Source organism: Suncus etruscus, chromosome 9, assembly GCF_024139225.1.
Source record: "Suncus etruscus isolate mSunEtr1 chromosome 9, mSunEtr1.pri.cur, whole genome shotgun sequence".
Lineage (NCBI taxonomy): Eukaryota > Metazoa > Chordata > Mammalia > Eulipotyphla > Soricidae > Suncus > Suncus etruscus.
The window spans coordinates 42,046,289-42,062,768 of record NC_064856.1 but is presented as its reverse complement, the minus strand read 5'-3'; the positions used below and the strand labels follow the sequence as shown (position 1 = coordinate 42,062,768).

Below are 16,480 nucleotides of genomic sequence, written 5' to 3'. Positions count from 1 at the left end.
CTTTATTCATAGAACTGATCATATAAAATATTCATTCCCTATCATTTATTCCTTCAAACTAAAGATAAGGGCACCATTAATGCATTCAGTGTTATATTAGTATTGGGCAATAAAGGTAAGAAATCATGCTATGTAAGCTCTTTTAGTAAAATACATGTCTCCAGGATAGTAAATTTAAGATAGAAAAAGCTATTAAATAAAAGACTTCAAGTCTTTTCAGAGGAGTAGGGAATTTTATTTAGACAGCTGGTATATGAACTGACTTTAATGAAGTATTGAAGATTCCCAAGAAAATAAAGAATATACCTGAAAACACTCTGTACATTGATCCTATAAAAGCAATGAAGTTCATTGAAAACTACAGGTAATAAGGTAAAAAAGAACAATTTCTGCTTGGAACCCTATAACTATGGCCAGAATAAATTCTTAGCATCCCTACAATAGATATATTCCAATATCCAGCTATCTGTAATGAAGAGCCCTGATGAGTAATCTCAGTTGTTTCCCCTGTGATCTCTTCTATGGGGGAAAAGTTCTATCTGGGATAAAATCAATTTCAGCAAAGTCAGTGGCTAACTTCTGCTAGGAATACCAGCCCCCATTTCTACACCTTGAGTGAACAGGCTCACTTGAGTAGCTTTGACATTAATACTTTCACTTCATACTTGGTACAGGCCGGACTCTGCAACACTAGGGCCTCTGCAAAACTTCAAACTAGGGGCTTTTTGCCTCAGTGATACATAATGCTGAGCAAGTGGGATTAATCTCCTTGGGAACCAAACCCCCTAGGGACTTGAGTGCTGAACTCACTCCCAAACCGTTTGAGAGAATTGAGATTTCATATTGTTCTTTTACACTTGGATTTCAGGACATTACTTAGACAAAAGCCCACCTGAGAGCTGCCTGCTTTCTTGTGGGTAAATATAGCAGCAGGATCAAAAGCTGACTTACTTATTTTGTTTTCCTCTTTGTAACTTTAATCATATTCCCTGCAGGACGATTTTAGTCTTCAGAGATGTCAGGAATGTGCATTCATAAAGGGCACAATAATTATTCACATTTTCTTCTGGCTTTCTCTGTCCCCCATCATAATTTTCTGTCACTTTTGAGTTTTTTTCTGAAATCTCAAAAAAAAAAAAAAACCAACAATTCCTCCTTTCATCAGTCTATAGTTTCATGATCATCTCAAAGTAACGTTAGTTTGCCAAATAGTAGTAGTACATATACCAAAATCTAAGTCTTGTTTTCTTTCTATTGTTTTCATCCTGTAGACTTGACTCCACTGGACCTTAATTTTTCATTGTTACTTTAAAAAAATTGTTTTTTGGTTTTGGGGCCACACCTGGCAATGTTTAGCAGTTAGTTACTCCTGGCTCTGCACTCAAGAATCATTCCTGGTGGGCTCAGGGAACCAAATGGGATGCGAACCTGGGTTGACCAAATGTAAGGCAAACAACTTGTATGCTGTACTATCGCTCCAGCTCTTGAACCTTAATTTTCATCTGAAATTTTTATTTTGGATATTTTTATACATATAACAAACTACTTGGAAGCTGAGTGATGAGAAACAAAGTTTTATAATAGCTCACAATATTTGTCAACAATGTGAATGACACTTGATTGATGATCTTTCCAGTCATGTCACCTTGATTTGGCTGGAGTAGAGGTTTTAAGATAAATATGGTCCAACATTCTGTAGTAATCATATTCAAAGAATTTAGAGACAGAGATGTATGTCAATTCATACGACTTGCAGACTTCTTGATCTAGTCTCAAACTCACAAACTCGTTTACTGTATTCCTTAGTCATACAAGTTCTTAAAATGGATCATACTCAAGAGTGGGAAATTTAGACTCGAATCTTTAATGGAAAAAAATCAGCAATTTTTTTGTTGTATCTCTCAAATGTCTTTTACTCTGTAATACTCCCAACCCGCATAAATTCTTTTGTTTACTACAGTGTTGGTTATTGAGAAAGTGGGGCATTATCTTGTAGTGCTTCTTACATGTTGGGCCTTATTAGCTTAATTCATCTTTCTGATATTAGAAAACATGATTTTCTGGATTGTTACCTGTGAAGAATAGGAAGAAAGGAACCATACTAGTAGGTAGCTCTCTCCAATAAACTCTGTGGTATCCTTTTTATTTTGGTACTTGTGCTTTTGTTTAAAATTCTAAGACTGGGACCAGAGAAATAGCACAGTGGTCGGGCATTTGCCTTGCAAGCAGCTGACCCGGGACTGACAGTGGTTCGATTCCCAGCATCCCATAGGGTCCCCTGTGCCTGCCAGGGGTGATTTCTGAGTACATACCAAGGAGTAACCCCTGAGTGTCAAATAAATAAATAAATATATAAACAAACAAACAAAACTAAATATTTATTAAAATAGAATCTTTATATAACACAAGAAATACAAGTTAAACTAATTGTGCTGAAAGTAGGCATTTTAAACAACTTTTTAAAAGTAAATTTAAGATGTTGTAACTGGACTATTGATCTCTGGTGGGATATTTTTGAGTATTAAGTAGAACCAAAAAAATGTTGTGGTAAGTATCTCATTTATAAGAATATTATGGATGGAGCCGGAGAGATAGCATGGAGGTAAGGCATTTGCCTTTCATGCAGAAGAACGGTGGTTTGAATCCTGGCATCCCTGTGCCTGCCAGGGGCGATTTCTGAGCATAGAGCCATGAGTAACCCCTGAGTGCTGCCAGGTGTGACCCCCCCAAAAAAAAAGAATATTATGGATATTTTTGTTTATTTATTTGGTTTTGGTACCAAACCTGGTGGCATTTAGGGGTATTCCTGGCTTTGTGCTCAGAAATTACTTCTGGCAGGCTACGTGAGCCATATGGAATGCCAAGGATCTAACTCAGGTCTGCATGCAAGGCAAATATTCTACCCACTGTACTATCACTTTGAAGCTGAGAATATTATGATTATTATACTATTCATGTGTGTATAAATTTATGATAGTATATAATGTAATAAAAATCAAATCAAATACTATACCTATTTTCAATGTATAGAAAACCCAACAGCTACAGTCAGTTATAACAATACCCCAAATGAATCACTGATTCCAGAGTCCAAGTCTTTGATATCATAATATTTATACATTTCCCATTCAGATCTAGATTTTCTTTTCTTCTTGCACTAGAGACAATGCACAAGTTTCTTTGCAACTTTGCAGCCTAAGAGTAATTGAGCTTTCACCTTCATACTTTAGAACACTGAGTTCCTTGCTATGAAAAGTTTCAGAAATGCTGAGGTGCTTCTGTTGACAACCTACTAATCAGGTCACATTGCACTCTCCAAACCCATTCATTCACCAGAGAGCTAAATCTCACTGATAGGTTTCTGAAAAGATATGCATAAATAACACTCGGATTGCCAAACCATAGGGTCCCACAAAATTAAAAAAAAATTTTTTTGACCTATAAGTTTGGAGGTGTTTTGTTAAACAAGTTTTATGAATAAACTTTTTAAGTTTTTATTGTTAAAAAATAGTCCAACATTCTAATAAATATATCAAAAGCAACTAAATCAATGAACTCAGTTCATTCCAAATTACAGCTCCAAATATCTCAGGATGGAGCCAGAGCGATGGTGCAGCAGTAGGGTATTTGCTTTGCATGCGGCTGACCCAGGATAGACTGGCTCAATCCCCTGGCATCCAATATGGTCCCCCAAGCCAGGCGCGACTTCTGAGCGCATAGCCAGAGAAAGCCCTGAGCGTCATTGGATGTGACCCAAAAATAAAAATAAAAAAATTTCTGGAGCCAAATAATCCTGATTTGCTTACTTCAACTAAGACAATTGATGTGAAAGTGTTTTATAAGCTGTAAAGCATTCTACCAATCACCATTTACCCAATTTTTAAAAATTATTATAGCCTCTATGACACCTCTAGTCTGATCTTCATTACACACCCCAACTGCTTGCTAATTTTGTAATAAAAAGACAAGAATTTGTCACTATTGAATAATGCCTATATTCTTGCTTTGTTTTTCTATATTCCAAAAATGAATGAGATTACCCAGTTTTTGTCCTTCTTCCTCTGACTTACTTTGCTTAACAGTGCCACTCATGCAAGAGCAAACTGCAAACTGTAGCTTTTCTTATTGCTACATAATATTCCCTTGTGTACAATAACATGAATTATTTACTTACTCATCTGCAATTGGATATTTAATTTTTATAAAATGTATTGAGTCATTCTAAACCAGAGAAGTCAATATTACATACATGAACACAGTACTGGCTTCTTCTTACCTGGACAATCATTAAGCCAGCATTCCCTAACATGATCCTCCCATCCTTTGCTTGTGATTACTAGTTACTCCAGTAATTATTGCTTCAGCAATTCCCAGATAGTGTGGAACTTTCTAAGGAAAGAGGGTTATAACAATTTTGTGTGCATATATTTCATAAATCTTAAGAATAATGGATTTCATAGAGACTGTGACTTATTCTTTATAAACACATCATAATAGTTGTATGTGTATTAAGGACTGAGTGTTTTGGTCCCAGTTGAATTACATGACCATTTCATTAATAGAAATGTTTTGTAGGGGCTGAAGCAATAGCACAGTCGTGGGGCATTTGCCTTGCATGTGGCCAACACAGGATGGCTGATGGTTCAAATCCCGGCATCTCATATGATCCCCCAAACCTCTGCGCCAACAGGTGTGACCCAAAAAAACAGATAAAAAATAAGTTTTTTACCACATATTTATGTAATTTATACATGTCAGTTGTAGTTGGTTGCATTTTTGACTAGTGATATTTCATTTATATTTTAAACTTTTGAAAATAGATCAGTGACTTAAAAGCAGTTTTTGTCCTACTAATTTAGAAAAAGTATTTTTATAATTATGTGTGTGAATAAGCTGAATAGAAATGTTAAAAAAGGAAGGAGAAATTAATTTGTTTTGGGTCATGAAACCTGTGAAAGTTCAGTATTTGAAGACACAAGAATTTAGAATAAGTTTGAAGATAAAATTGATTGGAAGCCTATAAAAGAAGTAATAGGACTCTTACCCAATCCCCTAATTTTTACTTATAGCTATCTCCCTCACCTAGATGGAAAATAATCTTTTGTTTTTCTTTTTGTTGATATGGTGCATTATGTTGATTGATTTATGGATGTTAAACCATCCTTGCATTCCTAGGAAAAAACCTGCTTGGTCATGGTGGATAACCTTCTTGATGATATATTGAATTCTATTGGCCAGAATTTTGTTGAGAATCTTTGCGTCTGTGTTCATCAGGGATATTGGTCTATAATTTCTTTTTTGGCAGCATCTCTGTCTGGTTTGGGTATCAAGGTGCTAGTACCTTGATAGAAACTATTTGGAAGTGTTCCTGTTTCTTCAATTTTATGAAACAGCCTTAAAAAACTGGTAGAAGTTCCTATTGAAAGGTTTGAAAGAATACATTAGTGAACTCATCTGGCCCTGAGCTTTTGTTTTTGGGAAGACTTTTGATCACCATTTTAATTACCTCAATCGTTATGGGGTTGCTTAGATATACTACCTCATCCTTATTTAGCCATGGAAGGTTATGAGTCCAAGAATTTATCCATTTCTGACAGGTTCTCATGTTATGTGGCATAGAGTTTCTCAAAGTAATCTCTGATTACTCTTTGAATCTCTGCAATGTCTGTAGTGATCTCCCCCTTTTCATTTCTAATCTGGTTTATCAGGTTTCTCTCTTTCAATTTCTTTGTGAGTTTTGCCAGTAGTTTATTAATCTTGTTTATTGTTTAAAAGAACCAACTTTTGCTTTCATTGATCTTTCAGATTTTCTGGATTTCCACTTCATTGATTTCTGCTCTAAGCTTTGTTTGGTTCCTTTTGTTGATCATTTTCTAATTTTACAAGCTGTGTCATTAAGCTATTCATGTAGGCCCCTTCTTCCTTCCTGATGTGTGCTTTTAAGGCTATACATATTCCTCTCAGTAGTTCTTTGTCTGTGTCTCATAAATTCTGAGAATTTGTGTCTTCAGTGTCATTTGTTTCCAAGAATGGTTTTTATCTCTGGCCCACTGATTTTTTAGTAGTGAGCTGTTTAATTTCCAGGTGTTAAAGTTTTTCTTCTGTGTCCCTTTGTAGTTCACATCTAATTTCAGTGCCTTGTGATTGGGGAAGTTAGTCTGCACAATATCTATCTTCTTGATTTTATGGAGATTTGTTTTATGGACCAGCATGTGGTCTATCCTGGAGAATGACCCATGTGGATTGGAGAAGAATGTATATCCAAGTTTCTGGGGATGGATTTCCCTATATATATCTACTAGCCCACACTCTTCCATTTCTCTTTACAGAGCTAGTATATTTTTGTTTGGTTTCAGTCTGGTTGACCTAGCAAGGCTAACAGGGCAGTGTTGAAGTCTCCCACAATTATTGTGTTGTTATTGATATCTTTTTTCAAATTTGTCAACAATTATATTAAATATTTTCTGGTCCCTCATTGGGTACATATATGTTTAGGAGAGTAATTTCTTCCTGCTGTACATATCCCTTGATTGGTACAAAATGTGCATCTTTGTTCTTTATAAAGTTTGTGTCATCTGATATTAGTATGACCACTCTAACTTTTTTAAGGGTGTTGTTTGTTTAGATGATTTTCCACCAGCCTTTGATTTTGAGGTTATGTTTGTTCTGACTATTTAGGTGTGTTTCTTGTAGGCAGCAGAAGTTTGGATTCAGTTTTTTGATCCATTTCGCCACTCTGAGTCTCTTACTGGTGCATTTAGTCCATTGACATTTTGAGAGATCATTGTCATTGGATTTAGTGCCATCTTTGCCATCTTTGTGTAGAAGTTTGATGTGTCTGTTGGTTAAGTCTTGTCTTAAAGTAGACCTTTCTGTTTTTCTTTTAAGTCTGTAAAGTTTCTTAACTGTTGTTTATCTGTGAAGCTATGTAAACTTCCTTCAAAACTGAAAGTGAGTTTTACTGGGTGCAGTATTCTAGGCAAAGCATTTATTTCATTGAGTTTTGTCACTATATCCCACCACTGTTTTCTGGCCTTGAGTGTTTCCAGTGACAGGTCTGCTGTAAATCTCAAGGATACTCTCTCTTGAATGTAATTTCCCTTTTTGATCTTACTGCTTTCAGTATTCTATCTTTATCTGTGGGATTCATCATTGTGACTAGGATGTGTCTTGGGGTGTTTTTCTTGGGGTCTCTTTTAGCTGGTACTCTTCGGTCATAAAGGATTTAGACACATATATTCTTTAGCTCTGGTAGTTTCTTTGTAATGATGTTCTTGACTGTTGATTCTTCCTGGAGGTTTTCCTCTTGGGTCCTTGGGATTCCAATGATTTTTAAGTTGTTTCTGTTGAGCTTATCAAAGACTTCTCTTTTCATCTGTTCACATTCTTTGAGTAATTTTTTCATTGTCTGTTCATTTGCTTTAAGCTTTTTTCCAATATCTTCTGCTGTTATGGAGTTGTTTTGCATCTCCTCTTCTAGCTCACTGATTCTATCCTCGGCTGCCAAGGCTGAAGCAAGCAGAGAAAAGTCAAAGATCTGAAATAATTTTTTTATAATTTTCTGTGAACTAGAATTAGAATGGCTCAAGATAAGGCATCCCTTTTACACTGGAAAGTGAACAACAATACATCTTCCTAAAAACAAAAAATTAAATGAGGTTCAGTATATCTGCAATAGGCCACATTCTCCCCTACCATAAAATTAAAGATGATTTTTTTCTGAAGGGTTAATGGCACAACATAAAATAGTGGTTTCCCAATGATCTTTTTGGCTATCCATTCTTAAGTAAAATTTACATCCAAGGGACTGAAGCGATAGCACAGCAGTAGGGTGTTTGCCTTGCACATGGTTGACCCAGAATGAACCTGACTTGATCCCCTGTGCCCCATATGGGCCCCCAAGCTAGGAGTGATTTCTGAGCACATAGTCAGGAGTAACCCCTGAGAGTTACCGGGTGTGGCCCAAAACCAAAAACAAAAAATATTTACATCCAAGCACCATCAAATATTTTAGTGATATATCTAACATAGATAATAGAAACAAACACACAAACAAATGAAAGGAAAAGAACTGCAGATAATTTGCTAATGTAAATAAAAATACATGTAAGTCTTTATTTAAAGATATAAAATAAGATTAAAATTAAGTAAATAAGAGAAGGCATTAAAATCAAAAACTGATATTACATTTAAAAGCTAGGGGCCAAAGAAAGAATACAGAGCTTAAGGTGCATGCCTTACATGTGGCTGATTTCAAAGGCTAATGAAAACCAAGAAAGAGCTCTCAGAAATGTGTGACAACATATTTTATAATAAGTAGAAGAATCATACTGGAGAGATGGTACAGAAAATACAGTGTTTGACTTGCATGTGGCCAACCCAGATTTTTTGTTAAATTATCTTTATTTAAACACTGTGATTACAAACATGATTGCAGTTGTATGATTACAGTCATGTAAAGAACCCCCCCCTTCACCAGTGCAAGATTTCCACCACCAATTTCTCATATCTTCCTCCTCCCCACCCCACCCACACCTGTACTCGAGACAAGTTTTCTACTTCCCCCATTCATTCACATTGTTATGATAGTTCTCAGTGTAGTTATTTCTTTAACGGCACTCATCACTCTATGTGGTGAGTTTCATGGCATGGGCTTCATCTACCAGCCCTCATCTCTCTTGTCTCTGAGATTCTGCTAAAAATGTCTTTCATTTTTCTTAAAACCCATAGATGAGTAAAACTATTCTGTGTCTTTCTCTCTCCCTCTGACTGATTTCACTCAGCATGATAGATTCCATGTTCATCCATGTATAGGAAAATTTCATGACTTCATCTCTCCTGATGGCTGCATAGTATTCCATTGTGTATATGTACCACAGTTTCTCTAGCCACTCATCTGTTGAAGGGCATCTTGGTTGTTTCCAGAGTCTGGCTATTGCAAATAGTGCGACAATGAATATAGGTGTGAGGAAGGAATTTTTGTATTGTATTGTTGTGTTCCTCGGGTATTTTTCTAGGTGTGGTATAGAGGTATCATATGGGAGCTCAATTTCCAGTTTCTGGAGGAATCTCCATATCACTTTCCATAAAGGTTGGACTAGATGGCATTCCCACGAGCAGTGAAAAAGAGTTCCTTTCTCTCCACATCCCCGCCAGCACGGCTTGTTTTCCTTCTTTGTGATGTGTGCCAATCTCAGTGGCATGAGGTGGTACCTCATAGTAGTTTTGAGTTGCATCTCCCTGAGGATTAGTAATGTTGAGCATCTTTTCATGTGTCTTTTGGCCATTTGCATTTCTTCTTTTACAAAGTGTCTGCTCATTTCTTCTCCCCATTTTTTGATGGGGTTAGATGTTTTATTCTTGTATAGTTCTGTCAATACCTTGTATATTTTGAATATTAGTCCTTTATCTGATGGGTATTGGGTGAATAATTTCTCCCACTCAGTGGGTGGCTTTTGTATTCAGGGCACTATCTCCTTTGAGGTGCAGAAACTTCTCAGCTTAATATAGTTCCATTTGTATATCTCTGCTTCCACTTGTTTGGAGAGTGCTGTTTCCTCCTTAAAGATGTTTTTAGTCTCAATGTCATGGAGTGTTTTACCTACATGTTGTTTTATATACCTTATAGTTTCAGGTCTGATATCAAGGTCTTTAATCCATTTGGATTTGACCTTCATACATGCTGTTAGCTTGGGGTCTGAGTTCGCTTTTTTGCAAGTGGCTAACCAGTTGTGCCAACACCACTTCCAACCCAGATTTAATCTCTATGACACTTCGAAGGGTCCTCTGAGCCCAACCAGGACTGATCCCCGAGAATAGGGTTAAGAATAAGCCCTCAGTACTTCTAGGTTATCCTCAAATCAAAAACAAAAAAGGAGAAGCAGGAGGAGGAAGAGAGGGAGAAGGAGAAGGAGGAGAAGGAGGAGGAGAGGGAGAAGGAGGAGGAGGAATAGGAGGAAGAGTAGGAGGAGAAGAAGAAAAAAGAGAAGGAGAAGAAAAAGAAGAGGGAGAGGAGGAAGAAGAAGAAGAAGAAGAAGAAGAAGAAGAAGAAGAAGAAGAAGAAGAAGAAGAAGAAGAAGAAGAAGAATATTTGAAGATAAAATTAAGAAGCTTTCCTAGAAACAATAATAAGCTAAAGAGATGTTAAATGTTAAAACTATAATAATAATTTTGGGGGCCGAGAAGGTGGCACTAGAGGTAAGGTGTCTGCCTTGCAAGCGCTAGCCAAGGAAGGAATGCGGTTCAATCCCCCGCGTCCCATATGGTCCCCCCAAGTCAGGGGCAATGTCTGAGTGAGCGCTTAGCCAGGAGTAACCCCTGAGCATCAAACAGGTGTGGCCCGAAAAACCAAAAAAAAAAAAAACTATAATAATTTTTGAATAGAAATTTCAAAAAGAGAATTGGTAAAGTGGATGAAGGAACAGTTCATAGTCTCAAAACAAAGAAATTGTGTAGAATTGATTTATTATACAAACTTACTTGAGCACTGCCAAGTCTGAGCCAAACAATGAGAAACAAAGGCAGAAAGAGAAACAGCAAGAAACAGGGAGAAAGAAAAGGTGCCAGAGAGCTAGTTTCACAGATAGGGGCAGCTCCAAGTTCAATCTCAGGCACTATGTAGCCCCACCTACCAATAGGACAAAGTGAACTGGGTGTTCCTCAACACTACTGCTTGAGCCACAGGTCAACTGCAGCTGGAAGTGGAGTGAGAGTAATTTAGAGTAATTTAGTAATTTAGTAACAAGGATATCCCAATTTAAAAAAAAGTTAATTAAAACCAAAAAAAGAGAAATAGAAAAGGAGAGTTATGTATGAAGCTATAACATCTACTTTTAGGACCATGCTAGTTCAAGCCTGAAAACAGAAAATCAACATACTTAGGTTGGCAGAGCAATAACTTTAAGCAACCTCTGGATCGTCTATAACATATCACTGAAATAACCCACACTTGGACTCCTAAGCTACAATTTTCTTTAAGAATAGGATAGATGAACCTACTGTGCTTTATCAACTGTGTGTTGGATATTCTGCTACAAGGCAATTAGTAGGATAATTGCTAATTGCTTTCCAAATGTTCTAAGTTGTTATATTAATGTGCTTAGTAAAGAGATAGTTAAATAGACAAAATCTAGTTTCCTCATAGCACAAGGCAATTAGTAACCAATAAAATAATCTCTACAAGAAAACTTCAGCCCAATAGCATTCAACATAAAGAAAGTGAAGGGAGACACAATTGTATTCAATGTAGAGAACAAAGAGACAGTGAGGGGACATTATTGTATTGATTAAGTAAAGTGTATTGACTGTTGTATTGATTAAGTAAACAGTAGAATAAGAAATACTATCAACAAAACATATGTGCCAAATGAAAGCCCAGCAAGTTCATAAAGCTTCTGACAACAAAACTAAAGAAACACATTAATGGAATCACAATAATAGATGGAAATTTCACTTCACTTTTATGGATAGACAGATGAAACAGATGGAATATCAATAAAAAGACAAGATCTCTGGAAGAGGAGCTAAAAGAACAGGGATATTTTGACTTTTATGTTTCTTCAACTTCCTGGGAAAGCCTTAAAAGAATAGGCAGTAAGTCTTATTAAAAGTTTGAAAGAATTCACTAGAGAAACAAACCATCTGGGCCTGGGAGCTTTTGTTTCAGGGAAGCCTTTTGATTACCATTATAATTTCTTTGATAGTGATAGATCTGTTTAGATATTCCTGATCATCTTGGCTCAGCAATGGGAAGTTGAAGACCAAATATTTATTCTTTTCTTCCAAGTCTCTTGTTTTGTGCCATAAAAATTCTCAAAGTAGTTGCTGATTACCTTTTATATTTTTGTAGCATCTGTAGTAATATCACCCTTTTCTTTGCTGAATCTGTTTATTAAATTTATTTTTCTCCCCTTTGTTGTGTCTTGCTAATGGTTTATTGACAACAATAAACAAACTCTTGCTTCTATTTATCTTTTTTATTGTTTTCTGGGTTTCCAGTTCATTAATTTCTATTCTGTGTTTTATTATTTCCTTTCACCTGACTACCTTTGGCTCTGTTTGCCGATCATTTTTTTCATTTTCTTATGCTGTGCCATTAATTAATTAATTTTTTACTTTTTTTTTTTTCAGAAATGAAAGGGTTTATTTGGAATTTTCCAGACCTGCCAGAGTGGCCCTTACCATACCCTCTCTGGGCCCATTCTCCTCACCAGATTTGGCTAGGCAATAACAGACCTGCCACCTCCTACCAGTACATATATTCCCGCATGTTGGACCATGCTTAAGAACTGAGCCTCCTCCCTCTTTGAGGTTTTTCCCACCCTGGACCAAGGAGCTGGGGAGCAGCCCTCTGGCTACCCCAGGAAATGATGGCGGCTACAGCCATTTGCATAGTTGAGGAAAGAGAGCCAACCAGGACTCCCTGAAAAACCCAACTCATCTCTGTATAAAAAAGTGGCTCCCGCATAGAAAAACCTGTTTCCCACATAGTGCAAACTAAGTTAAGTTATTATAAAGGTGTTTTTAACTTATTTATAAAGGTGTTTTTTCTTTCTTCTTGATGAATACTTTCTTTTTTTTTTTTTTTTTTTTTTTTTTTGCGCTTTTGGGCCACACCCAGCGGTGCTCAGGGGTTACTCCTGGCTGTCTGCTCAAAAATAGCTCCTGGCAGGCACGGGGGACCATATGGGACACTGGGATTCGAACCAACCACCTTTGGTCCTGGATCAGCTGCTTGCAAGGCAAATGCCGCTGTGCTATCTCTCTGGGCCCCTGATGAATACTTTCAAAGCTATAAATATATAGCTGAATACCAATTTCTCTGAATACCAATTTTTTCTGTCCCATAGTTTTGATAATTTGTAACTTTATTCTCATTTGTTTCCAAGAATCTTTTGATTTCCTCCTTGATGTCATCTCTAATCCACCTGTTGTTCAGTAGTGAGCTGTTTAATTTCCAGGAGATAAGGCTATTTCTCCATTTCTGTTTGTAATTCACTCCTATTTTCAGTGCATTATGATCTGAGAAGATAAGTGATACAATTTTTATCATTTTGACTTTATGAAGGTATGTTTTATGACCCAGCATATGATCTCTCTTGGAGAATGTTTCATGTACATTGGAGAAGAATGTATAGTCAGTTTTCTGGGGGTGAAAAACCGTATATTTGGCTACTAAGCCATCTCTCCATTTCTTCCTTTAAAGCCAGTATACCCTTGTTAAGTTTTAGCCTGGTTGATCTATCAAAATGTGATGGAGCAAAGTTGAAGTCTCCTACAATTATTGTGTTACTGTTGATCTATTTTCAGGTTCATTAGAAGTTGTTTTCAGTATTTTTATGACCCCTATTAGGTATATAAATATATATGCATATATATACGTTTATGAGTGTGATTTCTTCATGATATACATATACCTTGATTATTAAGAAATGTCCATCTCTGTCTCTAATAAAATTGTTAAGTCTGAAGTCTGCATCATCTAATCTTAGTATAGCCATTCCAGCTTTTTTCAGTAAGTTGTTTGCTGAAAGGATTGTCACTAGCCTTTGACCTTGAGTCTGTATTTTCTCTGAATATTCACATATGTTTCTTGCAAGCAGCAAAATGTTGAATTCAATTTTCTGATCCATTTTGACACTCTGTGTCATTTAACTGGTGCATTATTACATAATTGTTACATAACATAATTATTACATAATTTTAATGTAATAACAACATTATTGTTATGGAGTTCTGTGCAATCTTTTTGTAAAAGTTTTGTGTATTTGTAAGAACTGTCTGTTTTAAAGTAGGCCCTTCAGTTGTTTTAAGGTTGGATCTTGTTTAACAATCATCAGTTCTGGAAACTTTTCAGCAATCATGTCTTTGACTGTTGCTTCTTCATTGGGGTTTTCTTCCTGCCTTTCTAGGACTCCAATGATTCTTATATTGTTCCTGTTGAATTTGTCTCAAAGGTCTATTTTCTTTCATTTATTTTGAGGATTGTTTTCATCAACTTTCCATTTATTTTAAAGCTCTTTTCCAATTTCTTCTGTTGTATATAGTTATTACATACCTCATTTTCCATCGCATGATTCAGCCCTCAGCAACTTTTACTCTTCTGGTGAAGCTTTCCAGTGAGGTTTTCATTTCACCTACCAAGTTTTCAAACCTGTAATTCAGTTTGCAATTTTCTCATTTTTATTTTCATATCCTCTTGAGTATCTTTTGCTGTTTGTTCAGTTCATTCCATGATTTCTTTAAATATTTACAGACTCATTTTTATTCCATTTTTCTTAATATGTTAGTTTTCCTTCTTATGAAAATGCCCCATAGTTGCATCTTCCTGATTTTCTTCCATACATCACACATCCATTTCAAAAGGACAATATACCTTTACCTTGCATTACTTTATTTTCCACAGACAATGAACCTCTCTTTAGAAAAGTATTTTAGATTGAACGCCGGCGCCCACCTCTGAGGAGAGCTGTTATCAGTCACTATCGTAGCTGGGCCTACACACGCACCACCAAGATGTCGAAGGGACCTGCAGTGGACATCGACCTAGGCACCACCTACTCGTTCGTGGGCATTTTCCAGCACCGCAAAGTAGAGATCATCGCCAATGACCAGGGCAACCGCACCACCCGACTGATTGGCGATGCTGCCAAGAACCAAGTGGCGATGAACCCCACCAACACGGTGTTTGGGCGTAGGTTTGATGACGTCGTGGTCCAATCTGATATGAAACACTGGCCCTTCATGGTGGTGAATGACGCAGGCCGACCCAAGGTCCAAGTAGAATACAAGGGGGAGACCAAGAGTTTCTATCCAGAGGAGGTGTCCTTCATGGTTCTGACAAAGATGAAGGAAATTGCTGAGGCCTACCTTGGGAAAGCGTTACCAATGCTGTCGTCACAGTACCTGCTTATTTCAACGACTCTCAACGTCAGGCTACCAAAGATGCTGGAACCATTGCTGGTACCTGCTTATTTCAACGACTCAACGTCAGGCTACCAAAGATGCTGGAACCATTGCTGGTCTCAAAGTACTTAGGATCATCAACGAGCCAACTGCTGCTGCCATTGCTTATGGCTTGGACAAGAAGATTGGAGCAGAAAGGAATGTGCTGATCTTTGATATGGGAGGTGGCACTTTTGATGTGTCAATCCTCACAATCGAAGATGGTAACTTTGAGGTCAAGTCAACTGCTGGAGACACCCACTTGGGAGGAGAATATTTTGACAACCGAATGGTCAACCATTTCATTGCCGAGTTCAAGCAAAAGCATAAGAAGGACGTCAATAAGAACAAGAGTGCTGTGCACAGTCTTCGCACTGCTTGTGAGCAAGCTAAGTGCACCCTGTCTTCCAGCACCCAGGCCAGAATTGAGATTGATTCACTCTATAAAGGAATCGACTTCTCTACCTCTATCACCCATGCACAGTTTGAAGAATTGAATGCTGATCTGTTCCGGGGCACCCTGGATCCCGTAGAGAAAGCCCTAAGGGATGCCAAGCTGGACAAGTCCCAGATCCATGACATTGTCCTAGTGGGCCCAAGATATTCCCAAGATTCAGAAACTGCTGCAGGATTTCTTCAACGGAAAAGAACTGAATAAGAGCATCAACCCTGACGAGGCTGTAGCATATAGTGCAGCTGTCTAGGCAGCCATCCTGTCTGGTTACAAGTCAGAAAATGTCCAAGATTTGCTGCTTTTGGATGTTACTCCCCTCTCCCTGGGTATTGAAACCGCTGGTGGTGTCATGACTGTCCTCATCAAACGCAATACAACCATTCCTACCAAGCAGACACAGACCTTCACGACTTACTCTGAATACCAGCCTGGTGTGCTTATTCAGGTTTATGAAGGCGAGCGTGCTATGACCAAGGATAACAACCTGCTTGGCAAGTTTGAACTCACAGGCATACCTCCTGCACCCCGAGGTGTTCCTCAGATTGAGGTCACTTTTGATATTAATGCCAATGGTATCCTCAATGTGTCTGCTGTGGACAAGAGTACAGGAAAAGAGAACAAGATTACCATCACCAATGACAAGGGCCGGTTAAGCAAGGAAGACATTGAGCGTATGGTTCAGGAGGCTGAGAAGTACAAAGCTGAGGATGAGAAGCAGCGTGATAAGGTGTCTTCCAAGAATTTCCTGGAATCCTATGCCTTCAACATGAAGGCAACTGTTGGAGATGAGAAACTACAAGGCAAGATTAATGACGAAGACAAACAGAAGATTCTTGACAAATGTAATGAGATCATCAACTGGCTTGATAAGAATCAGACTGCTGAGAAGGAAGAATTTGAACATCAACAGAAAGAGCTGGAGAAACTCTGCAACCATCATCACCAAGCTGTACCAGAGTGCTGGGGGCATGCCCGGAGGAATGCCTGGGGGCTTCCCTGGTGGTGGAGCACCCCCATCTGGAGGTGCCTCCTCAGGGCCTACCATTGAAGAGGTTGATTAAGCCTGCCTGAGTATATATATAT

At 37.7% G+C, this 16,480-nt stretch overlaps 1 protein-coding gene across 1 annotated transcript; it reads left to right on the top strand.

The window, feature by feature from the left end:
* Positions 1-14,442: 14,442 nt before the first annotated feature.
* LOC126017986 (heat shock cognate 71 kDa protein-like) lies at positions 14,443-16,480 on the top strand. Its single transcript, XM_049780072.1, is given in 5 exon segments — positions 14,443-14,875; positions 14,878-14,933; positions 14,993-15,537; positions 15,539-16,330; positions 16,332-16,480. Coding segments are annotated over 5 exon segments (1,881 nt in total). The 5' UTR covers positions 14,443-14,514; the 3' UTR covers positions 16,459-16,480.